The 25,707-nt window shown below is 39.3% G+C and overlaps 1 protein-coding gene across 4 annotated transcripts in view; it reads left to right on the top strand.

Moving 5' to 3' along the window:
- The window catches only part of zmynd11 (zinc finger, MYND-type containing 11), a 41,541-nt gene that overhangs the window by 6,026 nt on the left and 9,808 nt on the right, over window positions 1-25,707 (top strand). For 2 of the 4 annotated variants that reach the window (XM_041991692.1, XM_041991691.1), the window contains exons 3-14: window positions 7,496-7,655; window positions 9,540-9,563; window positions 10,448-10,534; window positions 15,251-15,412; window positions 17,021-17,098; window positions 17,753-17,845; window positions 19,691-19,778; window positions 20,171-20,226; window positions 20,330-20,407; window positions 21,765-21,883; window positions 21,997-22,279; window positions 24,093-24,167. In XM_041991692.1, the coding sequence (XP_041847626.1) occupies window positions 7,496-7,655; window positions 9,540-9,563; window positions 10,448-10,534; window positions 15,251-15,412; window positions 17,021-17,098; window positions 17,753-17,845; window positions 19,691-19,778; window positions 20,171-20,226; window positions 20,330-20,407; window positions 21,765-21,883; window positions 21,997-22,279; window positions 24,093-24,167 (1,303 nt within the window). The remainder of the gene's footprint in view (window positions 1-7,495; window positions 7,656-9,539; window positions 9,564-10,447; window positions 10,535-15,250; window positions 15,413-17,020; window positions 17,099-17,752; window positions 17,846-19,690; window positions 19,779-20,170; window positions 20,227-20,329; window positions 20,408-21,764; window positions 21,884-21,996; window positions 22,280-24,092; window positions 24,168-25,707) is intronic. The other 2 variants (XM_041991693.1, XM_041991694.1) reach the window with 2 other exon arrangements.

The raw sequence follows: 25,707 nt of genomic DNA, 5'->3' as shown, positions 1-25,707 counted from the left end.
CCTCTGCAGATAAGGGTAGTGTAAATATTTGAGAATAAAAATCAGATCAAAGATTGCAGACTACTTATCAAATGCCCTCTTACGCTGTAATAACAGGCTCTGCACGTTACTACAGATCTTAAGGGAAGGTAAATTTATTTCATGTACAAGACAATTCAAAGTGCTTTACTGTAACATTACAAGCATTACAACAGGGTGCAGGAAGCAATAACAATTGCATTAAAAACAAACTTTAAAAGAAATTGAATAAAAAAAAAAGAAAAAAGCTCAAATAAAATAGATAAAATGCACAACATAAAGTTCCAGAGGCAGAACGTAGGTAAAAGAGAGATGGACTGGACTCGAGGGTCACTCCATGCCCCAATATCATCTGCTTTATGGAGATGCTAATCATTGGAGAGAAAAGGAGCAGTTTTAGTGTCTCTGTATTAATTTGGCCAAAGCATGTCAGACAATTCAATAAAATCCTGTGTGCTTGTGAGTAAGAGAGCAGAATAATTTTCCTTTTGAAGCAGCAAATGTGCAGATTTAAAATACTGGAACATCTATCTTTTCTGTTGTCTGTCTTCTCATGTGACCAAGAGATTATCAACATACTGCTTATTAATATTTTCTATTTTTGTCTAAATCAGCTAAATCACAGCTCTAGCTTGACGTTTTTAATTTGATGAAGGAAGCCATACCAGGCAGGGATCAGTACTGAGATTAACATCATCCTCAGCTTTTTGCAGATTTTGACCGGAGTCCAGCCATCCTATAACTGTACCCTCCCAAAACCATAGAGACCGCTCCTGACGCCTGCAGCAGAATGGCTTGATGACGATTTAAGCATGGTGATTTTTATCTCTCATTGTTCAAGTTAATGCTGAATGCTGTGCAGTGGGCTTTGTCGACGAGCTGCTCCTGTCTGTTGCTGAATGCAGCTCGTCCTAAATGAAATACTTGGCACGTCTATTTCAGCAAGTTGGCGAGCACCTTGGGAGCTGGCTGGGTGCCAAATGAATACTGGTGGCGAGCGGCTGTTGTCATGGCAACAGTAAGCAGTGGCATGCAAGGGATGGCACTGTCTTTGCCTAATAAACCCCCCCCCCCCCCCCCCCCCCCCCCCCCCCCCCCCTCTTCCATCCAGTCCCTCTGCAGCTTGATTTCACTGTGTGGGCTTGTTGGTTGAAAAGGTGAAGGGTGGTGACTGGATTTTCAGAAAACGTGTAGGCGGAGGTGAATGATTAACCTCCGTCTGCACTGCACTCGGTCAGCTTCAGATCAGTTAATCATTAAAGTGACCTGGTTACCTAGAAAAATAAGAAATGTTTAACAAAGTGTTTAAAATATCTAAATTTATGTGTTCAGTTCTCATATACAACCCAGTCAACCACCAGCAACTCACAGTTCACCTTTTCACTATTTATCCTGAATGTTAAATAAAAAAGATAACTGAGTTTTGAAATCAGGCATCAAGCACTAAAGCCTGCTTGCTGGACCATGAACACACCACGCCAAGGTCGCTGCATTTCTTTTGAGGCTTCGCTGTTTGGGGTTTCCCAAGGCGCATGGTGTGTGTCGCTGCAGGGTCAACAGCCGCTGCTTACGCTTGAGTCAGGTGTGATGGTTGCTGTTGTGAGATGGGTTCCCTGTTGATAAACCACCACCCTCTTCTCTAATTTAATCCCAACACAGTGTGGCGGTGTCGCCCCAGCTGTCCATCTCACACCTGCTGGTACCCAACTCATTGATGGAAGTGTTGGGCTTCTGTAGTATCCTGAGACTTCATTTTTAGAGTAGAGGGAGCTCCAGGCTCCAGGTGTGGTTTACCTGGTGGGACTTTTATTTTATTTAGTTATGTGTTTGTCTCTGTCTGTCCTGGATACCAGGTGCCATGTGCAAGTAACAAGCCAAGGAAGCTGTTTGTGGTGTTTGCATCGTTGTTTGGAGTCACAGTGTTATATTGGAGAAAAGGATAATCTGGAAACCTGTTTTTGTGTGTTTTTTATTTATTTGTTTATTTAGCCTTGTTCTCTGACCGCGTGACCGGTGACTCGTTTGATTGGATTTTTTGGACTCCAGACGGACAAGGGCCTTGGTGGACGGGAGGTGAAATGGCAATAATTGGATCCTTAAAACCATTTGGTTCAAAAGTGGAAATTTGGGAGGGATATTGTGAACATTGCATGCACAATGTTTTGGGTTTTGGATTCAAAGTGTGATAATGATTTCACGTAAATATTTATGGTTCATGCTGAAATATAAAACATGATGTTTCTGTGTTCTCACATTTGCTGGTCTTTATTTCAACATTTCATTGGCTACATCTGGCAAAACAACCAGCAATACCTTTGCTTTTACAAATGTCAGTTTTTATGTCCGTATTTTATTAAGATTAACACTGAAACTTAAAAAAACACATTATACGAAGATACACCTACCGTATGTATCCTCTCATGACCAGAAAAGGGTGGTGTTTGGTTTGACCAGCTAGTTTCTGTCGGATACACTACTCACAAAAAGGGATACTCAACTTTTGGGTGAAATTTACAGAAAATGTAATAAGCAGGGCTGTCAAAAATAACGTGTTAATAGCGGTAACTCATTTATGTAATTATTTGTGTTAATATTTTTAACACAATTAACACATGAAACGCCCAATTAATCTGTCATTTCTGTTATGGCAGCTGGACATGGAGGTGTCTAGGAGCAAGACTTTATATATTTATTTATTCTTCTTATTATTATTATTTTAACTTTTCCTACATTTTGCACAAACGTGGCTGGTCCAGGCTCACTGGTCCAGGCTCACTGGTCCAGGCTCACTGGTCCAGGCTCTCTGGTCCAGGCTCTCTGGTCTAGGCTCTCTGGTCCAGGCTCTCTGGTCTAGGCTCTCTGGTCCAGGCTCTCTGGTCTAGGCTCTCTGGTCCAGGCTCTCTGGTGTTTTGTCTGTGCGGCGTAGCATGGCTCCTCCCCGTCTCCTGTTCATTGATCAGCTGATTAGCTTTTTGCTCTTCTTGTGTTTATCGTTCAGCTGAAGGAGGAAACTAGCAGTTCATGGTTCACACTGACGCATATTTACCCCAAACTCTTATTTTTGCCAGGACTCTTTATCACAATAATTGACAGATGATAGACAGGGTTTATACTTCAGCTATGCACCAGGAAAAGGGGGGCACAAATGAAACATTTTTTTTGTTCTTGTTCTTTTTTTAGGTCTAGATTTGATTAAAATATTGAACTGATTATTACAACTAAACTGATCTCGATGTAAGTAAAAAAGAAGTGAAGAAAAACGTGTAAAACAGCCAATGATCTATTTTAATAGTTGTTTACTTTGGGTGATGCTGCTGTAGGACTTCACTGACGGTTGGTGGGATGATGCTGAATGAATTCTGCATTATGATCCAGAGCAGGGGTGTCAAACTCTGGTCCTCAAGGGCCTCTATCCTGCAGGTTTTAGTTATTTTCTTGCTCCAACACACCTGAATAAGATCAAATGGATCCAACAGCTTCTTGTCAACTTCTTCACAATAACCCATTAATTTCAGTCAGGTGTGTTAGATCAGGGAAACAATGAAAACCTGCAGGATACCGGCCCTTGAGGACCGGAGTTTGACAGCCTGATCTAGAGTATGGTAGAGATGATGCAGAACAACATATAAGAGTACATTACATGCTGCATTTATTAATGTGTATCTGACATTTACTCAAGCAGTGTCTGAAATGAACTTTTTGACTCACCGGCCAAGTTGACCGGTAGATGAAAAAATCCACCGACCAAACATATTTTTTACTGGCCAAATTATTAAATTATTTTACACACACATACCTCTAGGCACATGTTATTTTCTATAATACTATGTTGTGTTGTATCTAAACTGAAAGTGGAAGTCACAGCAACATTAAAGAAAGGCAACAAGAAAAATGGGTTTATTTGATAAAGTGTTAATGTCTGAATTCATTAATTAAAACCTAATCAGACTCGTCCCTCTCTATTCTTCATGCTTTCACGCAGCCCGCGAAGTCTGGCCTCCTGCTCCTAATAGTCCTTGTGCCACAGCATTACAGCCTTGGTGGGATCAAACTCTTTGATTTTTGCTTTTTATTTTATTGTTTAAAAAATAAACTGAACAAAAATTGATAATAAATAAATTAAAACCCTGCTGATTTATCCTCCAGTTCACCGTGCTGAACAGAACTGAAAACTCGTGTCATGTGCGAGTGTTTGCGTCAGTGCATGTTTGTGTACGTGTGTGTTCATACATGCAGACAGCAGAGAAACATGAAGAAGAAATCCACCAAAAAGAAGACAGAAAAACATGACTAATTTGGTACAAACATTTACTCGCCATTTGGTGGATAGCCCTCTGAGATTTACTCACCAAAAGAAAAATTTACTCGCATTTGGCGCCTGGCGAGTGTTTAATTTTGGACCCTGTACCCAACTGAAGCTGAGTTAACATGTCCCCAGGGGATGGTCTTGTTTTCTCTTCACCTTCTACACTGCAGACCTCAGACACAACACAGACAGCTGCCTTCTGCAGAACGTCTCAGATGAGTCTGCGATTGTCGGACTGATCACTGAGGACGACGATGTGAGGTCCATTGGACTGATGCAGAACTTTGTGGACCAGTGTCAGCAAAACCACCTCGTAATCAATGCAGGGAAAACGAAGGAGATGGTTGTGGATTTTCGCAGACTTGGACATCAAGTGAAAGGACATTGAGAGTGTGGACTCTTATAAGTATCCGGTTGGTAACCTAAACAGTAAACTGGACTGGACTCACAACACGAATGCACAGTACAGGAAGGGTCAGAGCAGGCTGTATCTGGTAAGATTCATGAGACTGCAGTCTGTTGGAGTAAAGGGGGCACTCTATGACCTTTTATAACTCTGTGGTGGCATCAGCCCTCTTTTATGATGTGGTCTGCTGGAGCAGCAGCATCACAGAGAGAAGAAGAAGCTGGACAAAGTCATCAGGAAGTCCAGCTCTGTTCCCGGCTGTTCTCTGGACTCAGTGCAGGAGATGGGTGACAAAAGGGTCCTGGCAGAACTGACCTCTATGCTGGACCATGAGTTCCACCCTCTGCAGGACGCCCTGTCTGATCTGGAGAGCAGCTTCAGTGACCTACTGATCCATCCTCGCTGTGTAAAGTAGAGATACTGCAGGTCTTTACTCCCAGCTGCTGTCAGACTTTTCAGTGAGTTGACTGGCTTCATGCATGGATTTGAAGGCATCACACCCATGGGAGATGAGAATGGTTTAACACCTGCACTTTCCCACACTATAAAAAAAAAAATCACACCTCTGGTTGTTTGCTCTCTGCACAGTGTGGCATCCTCCTCTCCTCCCGCACTCTCATGTTGTGAATCATTATGGCTGTTGGTGATCAGCTGATCGGCTTTTCTGTCACGAGTACCGTCTCTTTTGTGGCGTTTGTTTATCGTTCAGCTTAGAAAGAGGAATCTAGTTGTTCACTGTTCACACTGGAACATATTTACCCAAAAGAATAGTTCTTGGACACGCTAGCAAAAGTAAGCAACATCTATCAGTCTCACGTCAGTCAGATCCATGTCACTGTCACGGAAACAAGGAGACGTCTTCTCTAAATCAATGTAAATGTAAATAAATGTCGGAGACACAGGTCTGATCGTTTAAGGGCCATTAATGTAGTGAGAAAAATTATAAACAGGTTCTGAGATACAAATCATTCTTCTCTCCTCTCTAATAAAGTAGTTGACGGGGTAGAAAGGATTTATATACAGGTACAGGTCTAGAAAAGTTTTGATGGGGGGCCAGGCGGGGGCATTAACCAGGAAAAGTTTGGCACAAATGAGAGATTTTTTTAATGTCTTGTTTTTTTGTAATATTGAACTGATTATTACAACTTAAGTGATCATCCATTGTAAAAACAAATAAAATAAAAAGTAAGCTTTGGTTTGCTCTTTCTCTTGATACAATACAGTAAAAACAGGCATATTTCAGTTATAGTCATGAATGGTGAGTAATCATGATTAATCATGATTAATCATGATTAATTAGTAAGCTGTGATTAATCTGATTAAAATTTTTAATCACTTGACAGCTCTAATTTAAATACATGTTTATGGACTTATTTTTATACTGTGCATACTTACCCTGTCAGACCACATACTGTACATATTATTACTTATTGTGTGTGTGTATGTGTGTGTATGTGTGTTTTTTTTTATATCACCTTTGTGCTTCTGCTTACTGCACCTGTACTGTTGCAACAAAGCAATTTCCCCACTGAAGGGATTGATAAAGATTTTTTTCATTCTTATTAAATATTTCTAAGCATCAGCTCTTTCTGTTGATACAATACACTAAAAATGGGCATTTTTCAGGTGATTAAACATGATTAATTTATAAACTGTAATTAATCTGATTAAAAATTTGACAGCCCTATTAATAAGTTCATGCTACACTGATTATTTAATGAATGTAGGACATTTAAATATAATTACGTGATGGTAATTCATTAATCTCAAACCATTTATTGAAAGAAAATCTAACAGTGGGATAGTATACTTCAACATAAAAATGTCAGGTCATAATAACATGTCATGTGTTAGCAAGCACATTAAAAACAAACTTTAAAAGAAATTCAATAAAAACAGAAAGAAAAAGCTAAAATAAAACAGATAAAATGCAAGAAATAAAGTTGCAGTGTGGGGAATTTAACAGTTGTTTTGATAACATGCAATGCAACTGCATCTGTAAACTCTTTTAGCGGGACCTTTTCTCATCATACAGGAAACACTGAACACACAGAATAACCAGAATCAACACATCAGACTTTAAAATTGATTGCAAGTCAGAATCATCCAGAAAAGGTTGACTTTTTCATATATTTCATGTTCTCATGTAATCAATCTTTTCTTTTCATCTTGGGCACGTATTCAGGATTTCTTGCTACTTGATTTAGTCTTCTCTGGTTTAAGTAACCGTGTCTGACTTGTACTCACCCTTAGACAAGCTGTGGGTTACTCAGGAGTAAACACAAGTCTGTCATCTGTTTCCTCCACTGACAGTCTGTTTGTTGGCTGAATGCCACAGAGGAGGATCCGTGACCTTTCTAAGAGAAGGTTTCCCACCCGTGGGGCATCTGCAGGAATCAGCCATTTGAAAATGGGAGATTGTTTAGACACATGAGAGGAGGCAATAGACGGAGTAGTGGCCTCTTGTAATTTTGGACGCCACACAAGATATTCCTGATCTTCTTTCTCAAGTGTGTGAATGTATTTATGATTCATTTGAGATATTGTTGGTGGGAAATGAGCGCTCAGAGGCAATTTGTTTAAAAGTGTTTATACTTAGACTTCTTTCTGTTTTTATAGTATTCAAGGAGTCTTAAGTTTTATTTGACTAATGACTGAATGTTATTTCTAAGCTTTGCATTGTGACAACAATCATCTGTTACCTGCCACGTTCATTGCTTGAAGCAATAATTCTTAACATTACATCTTGACTTTGGCCTGCACAGGTACCTGAGCCGTGTGTTTGGCATGCACCCAAAGGAGACTGCCAGACAGCTGAGCCTGGCCGTGAAGGACGGCCTGGTGGTGGAGACCCTGACTGTTGGCTGCAAGGGCTCCAAGGCCGGCATCGAGCAGGAGGGCTACTGGCTGCCTGGAGATGAGATGGTAAGCCCGGGAACAATTTAAATACTCTAAATGTCTGTTTTTCATAGTTTCTGCCGCTGTTGGTGCCTCTGTGTTCACACTGCAAGCAACATATTTGAAGAAATTGTTTAATATAGATGATCTTAAACAAATAAATAATTTAGAAACACTTGTGAAATTTAGTGAAAGTTTTACTTTAAATGTAAAATTGACTTGTTTGCTCAAATTTACTTATTAAGAAAAACTTCTAATAAACGGACTCATGCAGCCTGTACAGACGTCATATGTTCTGGTAGCTTGTCTTGTACGTAGTGATGAGTAATGAAGACCACAGCAGATTCTGAGAGGACGATGTCACCCGTCTGTCAAGTTGCTCACAGTGTAAACACAGTGTTAACAGAGTCACTAACAGAGTTACTGAATGGACGTGGCTTGGGGCACTTTTATATTTTCTTTTAACTGCCTTCAGAGATGATGAAAATTCCAAACAAGCTGGTAAATATAAATACACCCTTATTTTCAGCAAAATAGGGGATTTTTTCTAAACAACAAAACCTAAATCTGTCATTTTCTTACTCATTTAAACCTTTTATTTAACAAAGTACAAAGAAATGGTTTTTAAATTCTTAACTTAGTTTTATTTTAAAAAATCTAAACAAATCTAGAATCTGATGCATTAACACACTTCATGCGGAACAAAATCATGTTTGTCATTGTAATAGACCAACCTTCCAAAAAGTCCTCCATGCCATGGACATTGATTCTCCCCATACCATCGCAGCCTTCTCTGATGACATGCTGGATGCTCTTTCTCATTTTTGGCATGTAGAAGGAGACGTCTGTTTCATGCAAAAAGAGCTGAAATGTGGACTCATCTGACCACGTGTCCACTGTCTGTCTGTCCATCTTAGATGCGCTGGTATCCAGAGAACCATATTTTGCCTGTGGAAACAAAAATTGCGTGTTGACCCAGACCCGGAAACTAGGCTCTTTTATACCCAATCCTGACACCCTTACCTGTCACCAGTTAGTCTGCCGATTGTGAAACCTTCCAGGATATATTACTTATATATTGTATAAATATGTATTCCCCCTCTTTCAGCTTGTTTTTATTAAAAGTGTGTTGCTGACAAATGTTTTTAAATTAAATTCTAAATACAACGTCGTTGGCGGATGAAAACCATGCCGAACATGTTAAACTTATCTGTTAAATGAAGGAATTAAAAAACGACAGATTTAAGTGTTTGTGTTTTAGAACACTTCCCAAATCTTCCGAAAATGAAAATGAGGTTTGTTATTGAACGTGCATTCAAATTGTGGCATCAACCATTAAAACATGCTAAACAGATTTTGTTAATCTCATGTCTTATGAAGGCAGCAGTGTGCTAAGCAGTGTGGTATTTTTCTCTTTGTGTAGCAGTACCTCGACTTATCTCTGTTACAGGAGCACTGAGTGCATTATTTCAGTGTATGAGTACTCACTGGGTCAAATCCTCATATCTTTTACCATCCGTATCTCATAGGGCACTATGAGGATTACTCTGCAAACGGAATTAACATGTATTTAGTTACTGCTGCACTCCTGCTGCTTCCTGTGTCTGGGTATTAACACTGTGGTATTAGTGTCACATTTTCAACTGCAGGAACAACAGAAAGGAATAAAATGTTTTAATCATGCTGTATTCTGTACACATTTCATATTTGAAATTTTGCTACGAAGACACTCAGAAATATGCTAGATTAGGCCTTTTTTTTCTTTCTTTGTGTTGTGACCACAAGGCATATTTATGATTGGAGAAAGGAGGAGCTGGTCTCTCAGGACACGACACTGGTGTCCAGTTAAAGCCAGGTCATTTTAGCAGCAGGCCTTTTAAACACTACTCTCTGAATCACTTGCAATCACAGGAGCCGAAAGCTGAGGGAAGCAAGGTAAGGGCTGCATTGTTACTTTCAAAACCAGGGTTTGTTCCCCATTTGATCCCTCTGTCTCCCCCCTTTCCCCCCTGCCTCTCGACTAACATCATTCTGTGAGAAATGTTTCTGCCACAAGCAGTGCAGTCGGGGATTTCACTGAATCTTTTTCTAAGCAGGCTGCAGAAAAAACGAAAGGTTAAATAAAAAATAAATAAATAAAAGGTGGAAAGTGTTTCTAGTCGTTTTCCACTGTTTAATGCTTTGCAACAGGGTTCACTTGCTGCACCTTTTCAAGTGAATTCATCCCACGGAGTGGAAGCTGATTTGGAAATCGCTCTGCATGCTTGCCAACAGCTTGGCAGTCATCACGCTGCCAGAAGCTACTCGCTGTCACTCAGTTATGCTGTGAAAAGCTTCATGAAAGTCCATTTCAGCGCTGTGTCCATGTGGCCAAGTTTCTTGCGGAAGTGATCAGTGATCTGGATAAATTATGTGCTCGCTACTTACCTACAGTTGTGCTGCTGCTTGATTTAAGATCCCAACTCAGAGCTGTAACTAATCCTCAGCAGTTAGACGCTGCCTACCTTTGCTTTGCATCAAAGTGTAACAGCAGCAGATGTTTGCTAAGTATTTTAATGTGAGATAAGCAGCGTAAACATAGCTGCTGGTTGGTAGCAAGCACGTGTGAGTTTGTAGTATTTTGGTCTTGGTAGTTGTAGTTTTCAGAACAGTGTGTTCTGCTGTGGTCTTAACTTCTGTCTGGCATGCTTGCTTTCTTTTCTTTATCTTTATTTTCTATTGATGAAAAACGTAGGCGGGAGGGGTGCTAGGTGGTGTCGGTCTGTGTGGTTGTTCTCTCCATGCCTGCTGGTAGTAACACAGCCGACTGGTTCTTTCAGGTTAGCAGTCAGGCAGAGGACAGACCGGAGTCTGAGTGCGAGAAACACGATGAAGCAGTTGTTAGGAGGCCAGTTCTCCCTCCGCAGGTGCCTGGATTCAGTCCAGCTGGCATGAGCCGAGTCCTTCTCTCGCCCTCAGGAATATTTCCTCCTCAAACAGATAACCACGACATTAACATACTGATCATAAGTTCTACAAATATCATTTAAAGCAACTTTTAAATGCACTGCCTCAAGCCAGGTTGGATTAAGTCCAGGTTTCCCCTAAAAAGGACACATTTCTTACTGGTTTTTACACACTAAATTTAGCATTTTGCTGCTATTGAGCTGCAGTCGGCTCCTTTGGTTTGACTCATGTCACCCAGCACTGATGATGCATGGTAATAAACATGTTTTAATACACTATGAATGCAGTGACATACACACAGTTAAAAGAAGTCCAAAAAACACATTTTTCATTTAATATCTTAACTCATTATTTTGACAGTTGTTCTCATGTAAATATTGTTTTCATGTTTTCATATTTCACACCCTCCTCACTGATTTCACTTGTTTTCCTGACCTTTAAACACTCCACCTTGATGGATGATGCTTATTAATGTTTTAGATGTGTGTAAATGTTGCCCAGGTTTTTCAAGGTGGAAACACCTGCAAACATCACACACAATTTACCGAGCTGAGCAGTGTGAGAAGTGCTGTTTCACACAGTGGATCACATTACTTATTCATGACGTTGTTAAGGTTTAAGTGCCCCAGTTAAACAGTTACCTGTTGGAAACCTGCAAAATACAATACAAATACAAAATACAAAGAAGGTGTTTTAAATTAAGAGATCATATATCAAGTATGGTTAGTTTAAAGCTCACAATTAAAAGAAAAAAAGAGAGTGAAAAAAAACTATACAGGGTGTCAAACATTTCATCCCCAGACTTGGAAGCCTGAGAGCTAAAAGCTCCTATATGATATCTATATGATAAGACGGAGCTGTGCCATTAAGGGCTTTGTATATGATTTTAATTCTGCATATTTTCCAGCAAGCCAGTGTTCAGAGACTTAAACAGGAGATATGTGATTGCACTTGTCAGAAGCTGGTAGTACTTTATCTGCAGGGTTTTGGATCAGCTGCTAGATTTTAAGGAGGTAGTCGAGTCTTGATGTGATAAATGTACAGACCAGGTTTCCAGGTAAAGGATTCAAGGAACATGAGTCTGTTTGACCACATTCAGTATGACAGTGGTTCATCTGTTTATCCCCCATCTTTTGTTAAACTAGCAGATGTAAAACAGTCCCTCAAGAGGCAGGTGTTGGAGCCAATCTTCAGGTTTTCATCAGTGTGGCTCTGCGCAAAATTAGCCCACTGACATCCAAAGTACAGCTCTTACACTTCTGTTTTCAGATCCAGAAATGATGCATTTGTGCTGCAGCTGTTGCTTCACTAGATGCATTAGACACTAACATACCCAATGTACTCTAGTCTCTATAACATGATGTCATGTTTCCAACAAGGTCATGTTTAAAAAAAACTACAAAAAAGAAAAAGCTTAGGAAAAAATTATCATCATCCTTTTTTTTTTATGTATAAAGTAATTTTATTCCAGGAATAGGTGGACACAAACTTCTTGAGCTGATTTGTGAGGCTCATTAGGAGGAATGTCTGCCCTGCTGCTCGACTCTTTTTCATGTCCCAGCTTGATGCCGACTCTGCAGGGTGGAAAACCAGAGAAGGGAAGCATGCTAAAGGCAGCCTGCCTCAACTCCTCCTCTGTCACCATCCAAACTCATCTTTGTCAGCAGCTTCGGGCCACATTCCTCCTCCAAAAGCAAAGAGTCTGTGATTTAAACCCGTCAAATTGTTTTAGTCAGACTCAGTTTTCTTACTGTGTCTGTAGCTTTTATACAATTGTTAAGGTATTTCAGATTTATTTAATAAGTGGTTTATACAGAGCTTATGTTTAAAAATGAATAATAGTAAAAAATAAAATAAAATCTGTCCAGCTGCTTCTGTTGAACTCACTGCCATCTTTTTAAGTCGGCTACTTCTCTTCATCAGACTGTCCAGCATTAGTGAAGTAGCTTCTAACACTTGGCAAGGTATAAGGACTGTCCTTGTATTTTCAAGTGTTTGTGGGTAAAGGGTTCAAAGTAAGAGCCTTTTGAGTAGCCTCTGGAGGATTTCTAGGTATATTCACATGTACATCCCAACCCTGGAGAAGAGTCCTCCTTTAGGTCTGTTCATATGGGAAAATAGGATATGAAATTGTACTTGATGTGGGTTAATTTAGTTCCTACATGAACTCTAGGAGCGAAGCGTCGACCTGATCATGATAAGTGCTACATGTTGTGCCGCATGTAATGCTTTCTATTTATCTGTGCTCTTATCTGATGAGTTGTAAATTGTGAAGGAATTTTTTTTATGGGTAGATGAGCATTCAGAAGGGACCCCAGTAAACTTTGGATTTCAGAGGGTGGAAAGTTTCCTGTCAGACCTGGTCTCTATTCAGGGCTTTTGGTGTTGCAGTAAAGCCGGCAGCATAAATTTGAGAGCTGTCTTCACTTCCTTTGTCCTATTTATGGTTGCTTCTGGGCTCTTTGCAGGCCTCCATTTCCGATGCAGACTCTCTAACCTGAGTCACTCTGCAGTTTAAAGACGTGATAGCTTTAGGCTTTAGGTATTTACCTTAACTAAGCTATGCTTTATTAGAAAGTTCTGATCCCGATCGTTGCTGTTATTTGTGGGCTGAATCTGCTGTGCTTCATCCTGCTTGAAGCTAAACTACATTACATGTCAGAAACACATGGAGAAGAAATCAAAAACAAGGTGGACTAGTTTTTTATTTCTTCCTCTCTCTCTAGTTTTTATTGAGCTGCAGTCACGACTCCCCTGTTCTCCCCTCCTGAGTCGGTCCAGACTGTGAGTGGGAGAAGTTGGATTGTTTACAAGCTGATGAGCGGATTAATTTCTACTGATTCATACCGCATCTACCAAATCCCAGTTTAGGTGTCCCTGACTTGAACCTCTTAATGAATATGTGTAGAAAATCATGGCGGGAGCAGTCTGTGTAAATAAACTGAGAGAAGGCAGCAAATACGTTAATGCATTTTAAATTATATATTTTATATATCTTTAATAATAACTCAAAATCATATTGGCATTTTTATGATTAGTTTCATAATGCAGGTAAGCATATCAATACCTACAATATTTATCCTAAATATCTGAGAAAAATATGTTTCTCCTGCTGAATAAAAGAAGGTGGGAATTTCAAATTTATGTAGCTAAATCTTGAGTGTTTTTAAACCTTGATTCAAACCCATAGTTTAAATGGGGTGTATGCATAAATGTGTCTGCATTTCCCATGGATAGACGTTTAGTTTGCTCTCCTTCCCCCATAAGGTAGAAGAATCTTTTAATTTACACAAATTCAACCAAAAAAAAATAAAAACAAAACACTTGTAAGTTAAAATATAATTCAGAAGTGTCCCAGCCAAGGCGGACAGCAGCTGAGAACAGCAGTAGTATTAGACACACACTAATAGTTTAAAAGCCATAAGTAGTAGTCAAGGATAAAAGGCAAGTAAAACAGTACAAAAAGTAATTAAATGCAAATAACATGATCAAAATCAAATTTTAAGTTTGACCCGAAAGGAAAGTTTTAACTTAAATTTTCACCAGTTGCTAAAAATGATGTATAAATGTGGGGAAATGATCTATGAAAATGGCAAAATCGCGACTCAATCTGTTGCTTTGATTCTTAAAGGGTCACATTTTTTATTTCTTGGCATAATGCTGGCTTTAAAGACGTTTTAATGGAGACCAGCGAATATCAAAATGAATATGAGTGGTCCCAGTACGGTGACCTGAAGAACACCTTAGGTTTCTGTAGAAAGCAAGTTTTATGTGATCCACTGTGTCAAAAGCCTGTAACTGTACATAATTGGAATAAAAGGCTCTAGTGTTGTTTTTGACCTGCGGTTCCAGTAAGGCAGTAATCACCTCCAAAACTATCGACTTTACTTTGACCTTTTCCTACAGTAGTCTTCATCAGTAATATTCCACATTTTCAAGCATAGAAGACAGTCGGTAGAACTAGTTACACCAGCAGTGTCAAAAGCACTAGAGCAAAAGCATTTCTTAGCAAAGAGATGTTTAGTCTTATTTATCTCAAAATGGAAGGTTTTTTTTCTTATTGTCATGTCTTTAAATATAAATTTTCTAAAATCACTATATGCACTGTAGATCTTTATAATCTCATTCAGGATGGAAAGATAAAAAACATTGGATTTATTTTTCTGGCTAAGTCAGGAAGTTTTTTCATTTGCATTTACAAGGCTTTGAAATCTCTGCTGTAGCTCACAGAGTTGAATGGCAACACGTTACAATCCGTCAGACATGAAACTGCTCAGTCAAGCTTGAATTTATTAGCTTTTTTTTTTCTTTTTCTTTTTTTTTTTTTTTTACCATAAGCATGGATTAAATCACTTCTGGCCCTTCGCAATTGAACAGGATCTAACAGGCCATCAGGTTTTCATTTGGTTCAGAAAATGAAACATCTTAAACAAAATAAAGAGTCACGCTGATGGTCCAAAAACAATATAAGAAAAGGGGAACCTGATGTGCAGTGCGGTAATACAGATTTGAATAATTTACTCTTATTCTGAGCACTCATAACAATGTGACTTCCACAACTTCAGACATTACACATGCATACATCTGAGAGTTGGATGGAAAACATTGTTTCCTCCTCTTGGCGGGTTGGAGGGGGGGGTCACCCAAACTTGTGCTCTGCTGTGTTCCCCCTGCAGGATTGGGAGGCGGAGAGCCATGACTGGTACTGCTTTGAATGTCACCTACCGGGCGACGTCCTCCCATGCGACAACTGCTTTCGAGTTTATCATCTCAAATGTCTGTCAGAGGAGTGCAAACCCAGAGATGGAGGGTCCCACTGGCAGTGTTTTGTCTGCAGGGTAGGTGGTCCTACGTAGAAGTCTACTCACGTAAATGTCTTTCATATATCGGGATTTTACTGATATGTTTTCCTTTGTCAGTCTTTAATAAATCCCAATCTCTTCTTACAGCTTTCCACATTGTCACTAAAGACCTGCTCCTTGTCATAGTAGTCTTCACTTTTTTCCAACCTAAATTATTCTCAGTCCTAATCCTGTCAAAGAAAAGCAACCTCAAATATGACTTACAAAATAATTTCAGATGTTCTCTGCAGTTCATCTTTATTTGTAGAACAAATTCATCTGGAAAATATAAAACTATGAGATGTTTAATGTTTACTAATAGTTTTATATATGAGGAGAAGAACTTTAGGTTTAAGTGCTGCTTGTTCTCATCATAACTCTCGCTGCAACATTGTGGATCAGCTGGAGGATTTTCAGAGCAGAGAAACAAAAGCATGGACTTGTTTTTCAGCATCACTCCAAGACAGGATGTGCCCAGTTATGGCACCATTATGTAAGAGAAAAAAGGTGGTCCTAGAAAAGGACAGATGGTCCAAAAAAGTTCCTTGCTGTTGTACTGGAAGCCAGCATAATGCCACCAAGAGCAATAACATTACTAGACAGTCCCATCCCAAGACGCTCAAGTCCAAAGACGGCATCAGTCTTGTCTGAGTTTAGAAGGAGAAAATTAAGTCATGCAGGCCTGTTTGTTTTTTAGACATCTTAGAGTGTATGCCATGCTGTCTAATAATATTTCCATATATAAATATAGTAAAAAGTAACACATTTTATGGTATTTTGCCATGATGAAACCTTTAAAAGTTTCTATGAAAAACCAAATTATCATCAAGTATAACAACAATCTGACTAAAGATGCTTGTAAACATGCAAGTCCAACTGAAATCAGGCATTATCACTCAGACACAATGCAGATAAATAGGAATCATATTATTCCTGTGTGAATCTTATTTTATTTAGAAATATATGTTCTTATTACTGAAGTGTATACGCTTGATTGGACTTGAATGGACCCTCTGCACATGTTTCACAGCCACCTTTTCTGGACTGTGATCCAGAAGATAAATACTGAATGACCACAAGGGATGGTGTGAATCTCAGTGGTTTACAAAAATAAAGTAAAGCCATCAGCACTTTGAAATGTACAGAGCTTTAAAGCTCTCTGAGCAACATGTACTGATTAACTGTTCATTGTTTAAATTCATTGTAAATGTTTTAAAACCATCTGTAAAGGTCAAACCAGAAAATGCTGTTATTAACTAGCGCAGTCACCATCTATCATAGCTGGGATATTTCAGTCTACAAATAGATTTCCATTACATTTTTAATACACAAGCTTCTTTCTTCTTCCCTCATTTTCCTTTAGATTTATTTTTTAAAAAGTGGTTTGGGGCGTTATCAAGGTTGTGCAGAGCTTAAAAAGCTGTTTGAGATTTAATTTGAATCAGCAGCAGGGAAATAAGCGTTGGTGATCCCTGGTATTTCAACAACAATAATAAATTAATTTTAAGTGAAAGCATTGATGCTTGTCAAAACGTTTTGGTTACATTTAGAGGCTGTTGGGGTCTAAACACTCTCTTTTTTGCTCTTTCCTGCATCAACCTTCAGGGGAGTAAAAAGAAGAACCTGAACAAACAGGAGATGTGTAAATACCTGCGCTTCATTGTCCAGCGTATGAAGGAGAGGGTGAGAAACCTTTTTCATCAATGGTTATTGCTGTTTTTAAAATGTAAAGTTCATTAAACATCCTCATGGACCACTGTTTGTAATGCATGTTTAAAGCTAAAACCATCAAATGATTTTTCTTTCTGCTTGGTTTACGTGACAAATCCGCTGCCTTAGAAAGGCTGAATTTAGGGATCATGCTCATCTGAATCTTGAGTGTATTTTCTTAGCTTGTAATCGGTAGCTGTTGCTGTAGACCAAAGCAGAATCTCAAACTCAATCAGGCATCTAAAACCACCGTCGACATCTTTTCTGACCCAAATAAATAATTACTGCTTAACTTGAAGCTATAATTCTCCACCTGCTGCTCTGAACTAGTCATTCCTCCACTGATTCTCCTGCTACTTTCATTCATCTCACTTCCTTCAGCTCTGGATTCAATTCCCTTTCATTAAAACTGATTTATAAATCCTCACCTCTCTCTTTTCCCCACACTCCTCTCCCCTCATCTCATCTCTGCCTTTTAAAGCGGTATCAGATCTCATCATTAACCCTGGAGGCTGCCTCTGCCTCCTCATTCCTCCTTCCTTCCCACTCTCCATCACCTCCCTCTAACTCAGCGCTGCTCCTCTTTATGGAATTGCATTAAATCGCTTCCACTGCTCTGCATTACAGGCAGTGGACCTGAACAAAAAAGGCAAAGACACTAAACACCCCATGTACAGACGACTGATCCACACTGCACTGGACGTCACCAACATCCAAGAGGTAACAGCATCACTCTGAGCGCTTCCTGTTCTTTCATGCTTTCATTTCCATTATTTTGTTCAGTGTTTATTTTCCTCTTTTAAAATCACTGATCCTGGATGTTTTAGCAGACACTTGCAAACACAGATGAAGTCCTGCTCTTAAGTCACACTTCGTGACATTGAACTTGGATTTATCCATGTTTTGTACTTTTGGGACACTGAATGAAAATCCTCTCCCCTGTCTGTCATAGAAAAGTTCATTATCACCGTTGTTTTGTCTCTAGGATGTTTTGTCTTAACAGTGCAGGATGATAAATGTGCAGAGTTAAATTGCCCTCTAGTAACAGTGTAGTTATCAACTAAAACATGGTCTTGTCTTTGGAGAGTACCATCTCAGCTTTATGTGAAAGTAGAAAGCTTGGTTTGGTTGAAAACTTTGCAAGATTTTATATAATTGAAATAATATTTTTATCATATAACAAAGTGCTTATTTGCTTGTTCTTGTGGTGCAAACACTGAAAAAGGACTCAGTGCTGCAGCTAATCAACATGTAAAACCCACAAGATAGCACTTTTTTTTATTTTTTTATTTTTTTTTATGGTGATATCTGTCTGATTCCTCTGAGCAGCTGACCAGAAGCTAAATTAATCCACTTTTACTGTTGGTTCATCTTAGTTACACCTTATTTCTTCAGTGTCTTTTGGTCCATATTTCTGTCCAGAGAGCTTAGCCTGCCCCCTTGTGTTCAACATGGAGAAATGCAGCTGTGATTGTAATTAATATGATGGAGATAAAACACAAATAATGTTGATACACATCCAGTCAGGTCAACTACAGTGATGGTTAAATAAAGCTGTTCACACAGAACACCGACGGTTATCGGAGAGTAGTTCCTGTTTCTGAAAGGAGTTTTAGTTCAGAAGCTGATGTTGAAGTCAGTTCTGAAGATGTCTTTAGATTTTAAGTACATAATACAACTTACTGTAGATTCCAAGTGAAAGAGGGGCCCATGGGTGTAATCTGAAGAATTATGAGAAACCTAAATTTATAAAGAAATTAAGAAGCAAAAAAAATACAAGGGATGCAAGTTATTTAACTATCATTTCATATGAAAAAGAATTAAGGATTTTCCTGTAAATGTGAAAAAAACACACTTTCTATGCTTTTTAATGTATCCAAATAATGTAATGGAAAAAAATCTGTGTGAAAATGATCTTTTGCTCCCTGATCCACTTTTACCCAAAGCAAAGCAAGATTATTTATATAATACATTTCATGTACAAGACAATTCAGTGTGCTGTACATAAAACATTAAAAGCCTTAAAGCTGGCTGCAGGAAGCATTAAAAAGTACATTAAAAACAAATTTTACAAGGAAATAAAAAGAATTGAATAAAAACAAAAAGCTAAAATAGATAAAATTCATGAAGATGAATTTGATTCTTTAATTCACTTTTACGGTTGATTCTCTTCATATACATGTTATGTTAAAGTTCACTACGAGGGTAAGATGACCTTCATCTGGTCCTTCCTCAGACCCTTAGACTGGTTCTGGTGGAGACACAACTATGTGAGGTTGTTTTGACACCGGCTCTTGGAGTTGTGTGTCCACCCAAGGTCTTCAGGAAGGAGGATTCTTTCTACAGAAATGTAGAACTATTGTTTTTCCTCTTGCCTCCCCAGAGTCTCTTCCGACTTCATGCGAGTCGGAACGACCACTCATTACTAATTTCTCCATGTTCATTTTCCCTTTAATACATTTTTGTTATACTTTTACTCAGTCCAGACTCATGGTAATTTTTCTACAACAATAGATCTCTTTGGTTTCTGTTTTCCTAACGTCCCTGTTTGACTCTCCCCATCAGAATCTGTCTGAAGGAAAGTACAAGAGCTTCGATGAGTTCAAAGCAGACGCACAGCTGATCGTTCACAACACGGCCATCTTGTATGGAGGTGGGTCAGAGTCACAGCTTTAATATGTTTCCTTTGTGTTACTTTGAACTGAAACGGTTTTAGTCAAACTTCTTTTTCATCAGATAAAAATGGAAAATTCTCTTCTACATTCGTTCAGCATTTGAGCTCCACAGATAGATAATGAGATAAAAATTATACAGAGTTGTTTGTTTATTATAATTAATCTCCCTCAGGATGTGATTGTGATTCCCTTTTTCCGCTCTCACTTATCTCCTGTTATCAGTCCTGATTGCTTCACTTTGTTCTCAGCTGACCTCGATTAAGCCAAACTGCTGTTTTATTTGATGCAAAAGACAAACGAAGAAAGAAATGCGACTGTTTCCTTTTTTAAATGTTGATTTAAACACATAACCTGTGTTGTTTTGTTGCAGTTCACAGTGACCAGGCAGAGATCGCTCGGTTGCTGTTCAGCGATACGTGCCACGAGGTATCATCGCTTTGTCTTCTCACAGTTCACAGCAGAGATTTTATTTAAATGCACTCAATGGTTTTTAACCTCTTTCCCCTCCTTTTCCTCTTCTCTTTTCCAGCTGAATGAGTTGTTGTTGTGCAAAAACTGTTTTTACCTGTCCAACGCCCGGCCAGACAACTGGTTCTGTTACCCCTGTGTGAGTATAAACCCAGCAGCTTTAACAGGGCAGCAGCCTCTCTTAGACATATAGTACTTCTTTGCTTTGGTAACATTGGTTATGATAGTCAGGTGTGATTTTAACACATCTTTTTTTTAATTAAAAAATGCAGCAGTCCAGAAGTTCAGGGCAGGTAGGAACAGTAAAGAGTTGGGATTATGTTTGAAGCTGCTCTGCTCCTGAAGATGCGGCCGTCATATAAACTGTTATTAATAAATCACTCTGTCTGATCTAATATACGACCTAAGTTCTGATTTAATTCTGATCCAGTACAGATCTGATCTGACTGTTTGATCATTGATGTGACTGTTTTGCATCGGATTTTCATTCATTGAGATTTTCATTGAGATTTTGTTCATTGAACAAACGTAACAAAAAAAAAAAGTTAAATCTTTTTTTAATTCTTTAAATTAAATCAAATTTTTTTATCAGTTCTGGCTTTTTCTGTTAACAATAGTTCTAAGAGCACCATCATTCCCTCGTCCAATATATCCTCTTCCCTGCTGGTTGTTGTGTTTTCTGATTGTTCTTCTTTTTTTGCCGGTTGCTGTGTTTCTTTTACGTTTGTTAGATCACGTTTGGTCCTCCGGCTCGGAGGACTAGATTGTAGATCACATCATTATGTGTGTGTTATTCTGTGATTAGATTATCGGAGCATACCACACACAGTATGATCAACACTGATTTTTCTTTATCTTCATGTGTGAGGTCTTGATCAGATAAAAGATCTCATAAGATTAAAAAATTTTGTGAGTACCAGGCTTTAGTTATCTTCATGATGAAGACAACAGACTAGGCTCCTACAAAGAGTCTAAGCCAGACTGTGGTAGAAACAATGTTTTTGTCATGAAGGGTCTTTAATCCCAAATGCTTTCAACCATCCACACATGAAGACGTTATAGACGTCCATGTTCCATCTGCTTCGTGGATAACACAAGCATCTACAACTTTATTTATCTCAACTTTTTAAAAGTATCTGAACTTTGAAAATCCTTAGCGTGACAATTTTACTTGCACGGTCGCCATTTTGGTTAATTTGACCACCACTTGCAAAAGTCACATAACTAAAACTATTGAAATCCATCTCAGCTCAAGTTTTTTTTTTTGTTTTGTTTTTTTTTTCTTCCTTGGCCAATATGACCCTGAATACCACTGAGAATTCTCACCTGTGGGCATGACGCCTGTGCAGCTGCAACGAAGTCCTGCAAACACCTCCAAATTTCATTATCTAAGCAAAAAGCAGTGTGTTGAGCAGTGTTTGCAGGTCTGCATGCAATAGAAGGATAAATGAATTGTTGAGTCTATAATGTGTTTTCTATTTGTGATACTTCTGCAGAGTCCCAGTCATGACCTGGTCTGGGCCAAGATGAAGGGTTTTGGTTACTGGCCAGCCAAAGTCCTACAGAGGGAGGACAACCAGGTGGACGTACGTTTCTTTGGACACCAGCACCAGAGGTTAGCACAGCTGGAAGGCAGCACAGCATCACTGTTCTGATTTTATCTGGACTGGTTTACTCAGAGTTGCTTACCAGAGATAATTAAATGAGGGAATCTTCTGTCACCCACAGGGCGTGGATCCCATCAGAAAACATCCAGGACATCAAGGTGAGCATCCAGCAGCTGCAAGTGAAGCGCAGCAACGGCTGGAAGAAGGCGTGTGACGAGCTGGAGGTGTACCAGCGCTTCCTGAGGGAGGGACGCCTCTGGAAAACAAAGATGGAGGACATCCCCCAACCACACCAACAGAACCAGAGGCAGCAAGAGGACGGCAGCGGGAGGACGGACAGGCTGGAGAGGACAGATGAAGCAGAATCCAGCATCTCCTCCACCAGCAACGAGCAGGTCCGCCATGTAAGTGCATGTCTCCCCGTCATATTTATTTTTTTTTTTTATTTTACCTGTCCTGTCCAGCATCATAGCAGCAAAATGATAATCTGGTTGCTGTGTTGTGCTGAACAAATTTGCTCTGCCAAGGGGAGGCCTATGGGTAAGGCTGCTCTTGATAATCTGATTCATTTATTTATTTATTTACTTTGAATCACGGAATCTATGTAATCTTGCTGGACCTGACTGGAGGGGACAGAAAAAGATGAAAAAAAAAAAAAGATGCAAAAGGGAAAGAAGAAAGGAGACAAAAAGATCACAGACAGAAGGAAACGACCCTTCAATCCACACCATCACCAGACAACAAACTGTTACACCTGTACATGAACACACCAGAAAATTTCCTACAACTTTTACAAAAAAAAAAAACCCAACAGAGCTGCTAGTCATTAAGAGTTCTTAAATAATAACCAAATCGAAAAGACATATCATGAAAGTAGCACAACAATGGCCAGATACTAACTTACAGGGGAAAAAAAAGAATTATCTCTTAGTATATAAACCCACTGGACAACTAAGTGACTGTCAGCATGCAGAGCATGAGGAATAAGGAGTGATCAGTGATGAGGAGTGGTGAGTAAGATCATGTAACTACGACCACCCCTTTATGGAGGTCAGAGGCAGACCAGGGCAACCCAGAGACCCGGGCCTTCAGCAGCAGCCACGGAGCACTAACCCAAGCTACCCCACCACGAAGACAACTCCAACCCCACCTGAAGGGTGGCAGAGGAGAGCCCCAGCAAGAGCCCCCCGCAGTCTAGGAAACCGGCCATCCAGGGCGGCCCTTGCGAAGGGTCCAGGGCCCCAGGATCCCAGAGGCGGCCCCCCCACCCCCCAAAGGCAGAGGGCCCGCATCATCCCTAGGAGGACCAGGCCCCCCCCCAGACAACCACTCGGCATAAGCCAGCACACACCCCGATGTTCCAGCCGCACACCACGGGAGCCAGGGCGCCATCGACCCCCCTCCCGTCATATTTCTCAACCTCAATGCACTGAGGCCAGCCGGAGGTGGGCGAGGCAAGCGACCGCCATCAACTGCACCTGCTGCTCCAAACTCAGACTGAGTAACATCAGTTTATCACATTCATTGTTAAAGTCTGCAGCGGTGTGGGAGGACAGGAAGCCATCTGCTTTCTGATTGGACAGTTTGATTTGTCATCATCCAATCAGATGGAGGTGTAAAGGCAGGGACAAAAATCCACATCTGCAACTGAGTCTTGCTCACAAGTTTTTGCTTTGCATCCGTATACAGATGTTTGCAAAAAACTTATTTTTCTTTAAAATACAAAAATTTTTTTAGGACCATGTAAATCCTTTGCTACACATTCACAAACTTGAATTTCTCTGGCAGATTTTATGAAACGTGATTTACAAATACAAACTTTGGAATTATTTGCAAACATCTGTTTACAACCATAACATCTTTGACTTTGTACTGAGCCGTATTTAACTATGGGTAGTTTGATTTAAAACTTTAATGAAAACAAAAGGAGACTCTGTGAAATCTCAGAAAATAAAATAAAACTAAACAGACAAGTCAGATCCATTAAATCCATGTTAATGATGCCATCTGCTGGATGAACGGGGGTACTGCTGGTGCAGATAAAAACCTACATGATCAAGAACATTAAAGGTAGTTTTAAACACTTTGGTCTCAGACAATGGAAATCTTGACACATTTTAGCTGATTTATTTTTTGTTTTGGGATTTATAAGAAAGCTAAGATTTATTTAAATCTAACATTAATGTCAAATTGATCTTTTACTTATTTTCCCTGCAGCTCAAAGGCAGCCAGGAGCCCAAGGCGAAGAAAAGCCGTCGGACTCAAATTATCGAACCCAAAGAGGAAGCAAGTGTAAGTCAGTCACTTTCTCAACTATGGCAAATAAGCTGCATATTATTGGTTTTGAAATATTTTATTTTATTTTTATTGTGTAAGGATTATGTATTTAATCAGCAACCAGTCAAGTTAGTGTTTTATGCAGAACACCGGATGTAAATTCATGACCACCAGGAACAATTAGCTGCAGCGACAGAAGGAATAAAAGAGAAAAAATCTTTATCAAGACATCTTTTTAAAAACAGGACAAAGCTCTTATTTCTGTTTAAAATCAGCAGCACATTTGTTTTGATGTTGCAATAATGACACATAGTTAATCTAAAATTTATTTAAATTAGTGTGAATCAAGAAGCAGCTAGAAGGACTGGGCGATAAATCAGTTTTATATCAGTTTTATTGATTATTACAAATTTGACGTTTATGATTTTATGTTATGATTTATTTTAATAAAAATCTGAAATTGTTTCCTCCCTTTTTTTTAATATGCCCAGCAAATGCTCTCCTCAGGCTTCCGTAGTTATTAGCAGGCTCAGTTTTGCGCAAACACGCAGTTCTTCCTCTTCGTGGCGAGTGTAGGGAATGAAACAAATGTTGATTTGTAAAGTTGTGAATTCTGCAGGTGTGAGACCTGGATCAGGTGTAGAGTATTTGGGGGTTTATTATGATTTCTGTTTAAAAAGAAATACAGCCAATATGGCGGAGCTCATTCCCACAAAGGACCAGTGTTCTCAGTTATTAGGAGCTGGTTCAGTTGTGACGCAAACTTGGAACAAATACCAACATGTTGCAGAATTAGTTTAAAAGCTTCTCACTGGTTCTGGTTAAACTGGTGTAAACGCGAACTGGTTCTCCAAAAATCAAAGAGGTTCTGAGACTCCAGAACGTAACCAGAACAGTGTTTGTCTGAAAGCACTAACAGAGTTTAGTGAGCTGTCACTCGGGTCGCAGCAGGAATGTCGTTGAACTGCTGTGAGAAATGTTGTTCTCTGCAAGATGCAGAAAGCAGCTTCAGCCCACAAATTCCCTTTTAAGAGAAGATCAACATCAGGGGAATTATTTTCACAGCAGATCCTGTATGATGAGAAAAGAACCTGGTGGAAAGAGATCATGGAAGCAGTCACGTTGCATATCACTAAAGATATGCAGCCATTTCATACAGTGAAAAACCAAACTTTATTCATGGTATTTACAAGGTTTTTTGTTTGAAATCTTTTAGTCCATATCACGCAGCCCTACCAGCCAGAATAACCTCCTACGAGGAACTATGATAGAAACAAACCATCAGTATTACTGTTAAAATGTGACAGGTTCTTTTACAGTCATAAAAATATAGAATTTCATTTCTTTTTCCAGGTAAGAATGCGTATGAAAAGATACCAAAATGGATTGTAAATATATATTTTTTTAAAAAAGGAATGTTCCAGGGCAATTTTTCCTGTTTAGTATTGAATTCGGGATGTATTAAACTAAAGTGAACAGCAAGCTGTAAAGAGTTCACACCTGCAGACAATCAGTAATAAAGTCCACTTGATCAGCAGCACTTGGCTGCTTACCC

The sequence above is a fragment of the Melanotaenia boesemani genome, chromosome 8, assembly GCF_017639745.1.
Source record: "Melanotaenia boesemani isolate fMelBoe1 chromosome 8, fMelBoe1.pri, whole genome shotgun sequence".
Classification (NCBI taxonomy): domain Eukaryota; kingdom Metazoa; phylum Chordata; class Actinopteri; order Atheriniformes; family Melanotaeniidae; genus Melanotaenia; species Melanotaenia boesemani.
The sequence above is the reverse complement of the archived record's forward strand: the minus strand, read 5'-3'. Positions and strand labels throughout refer to the sequence as shown.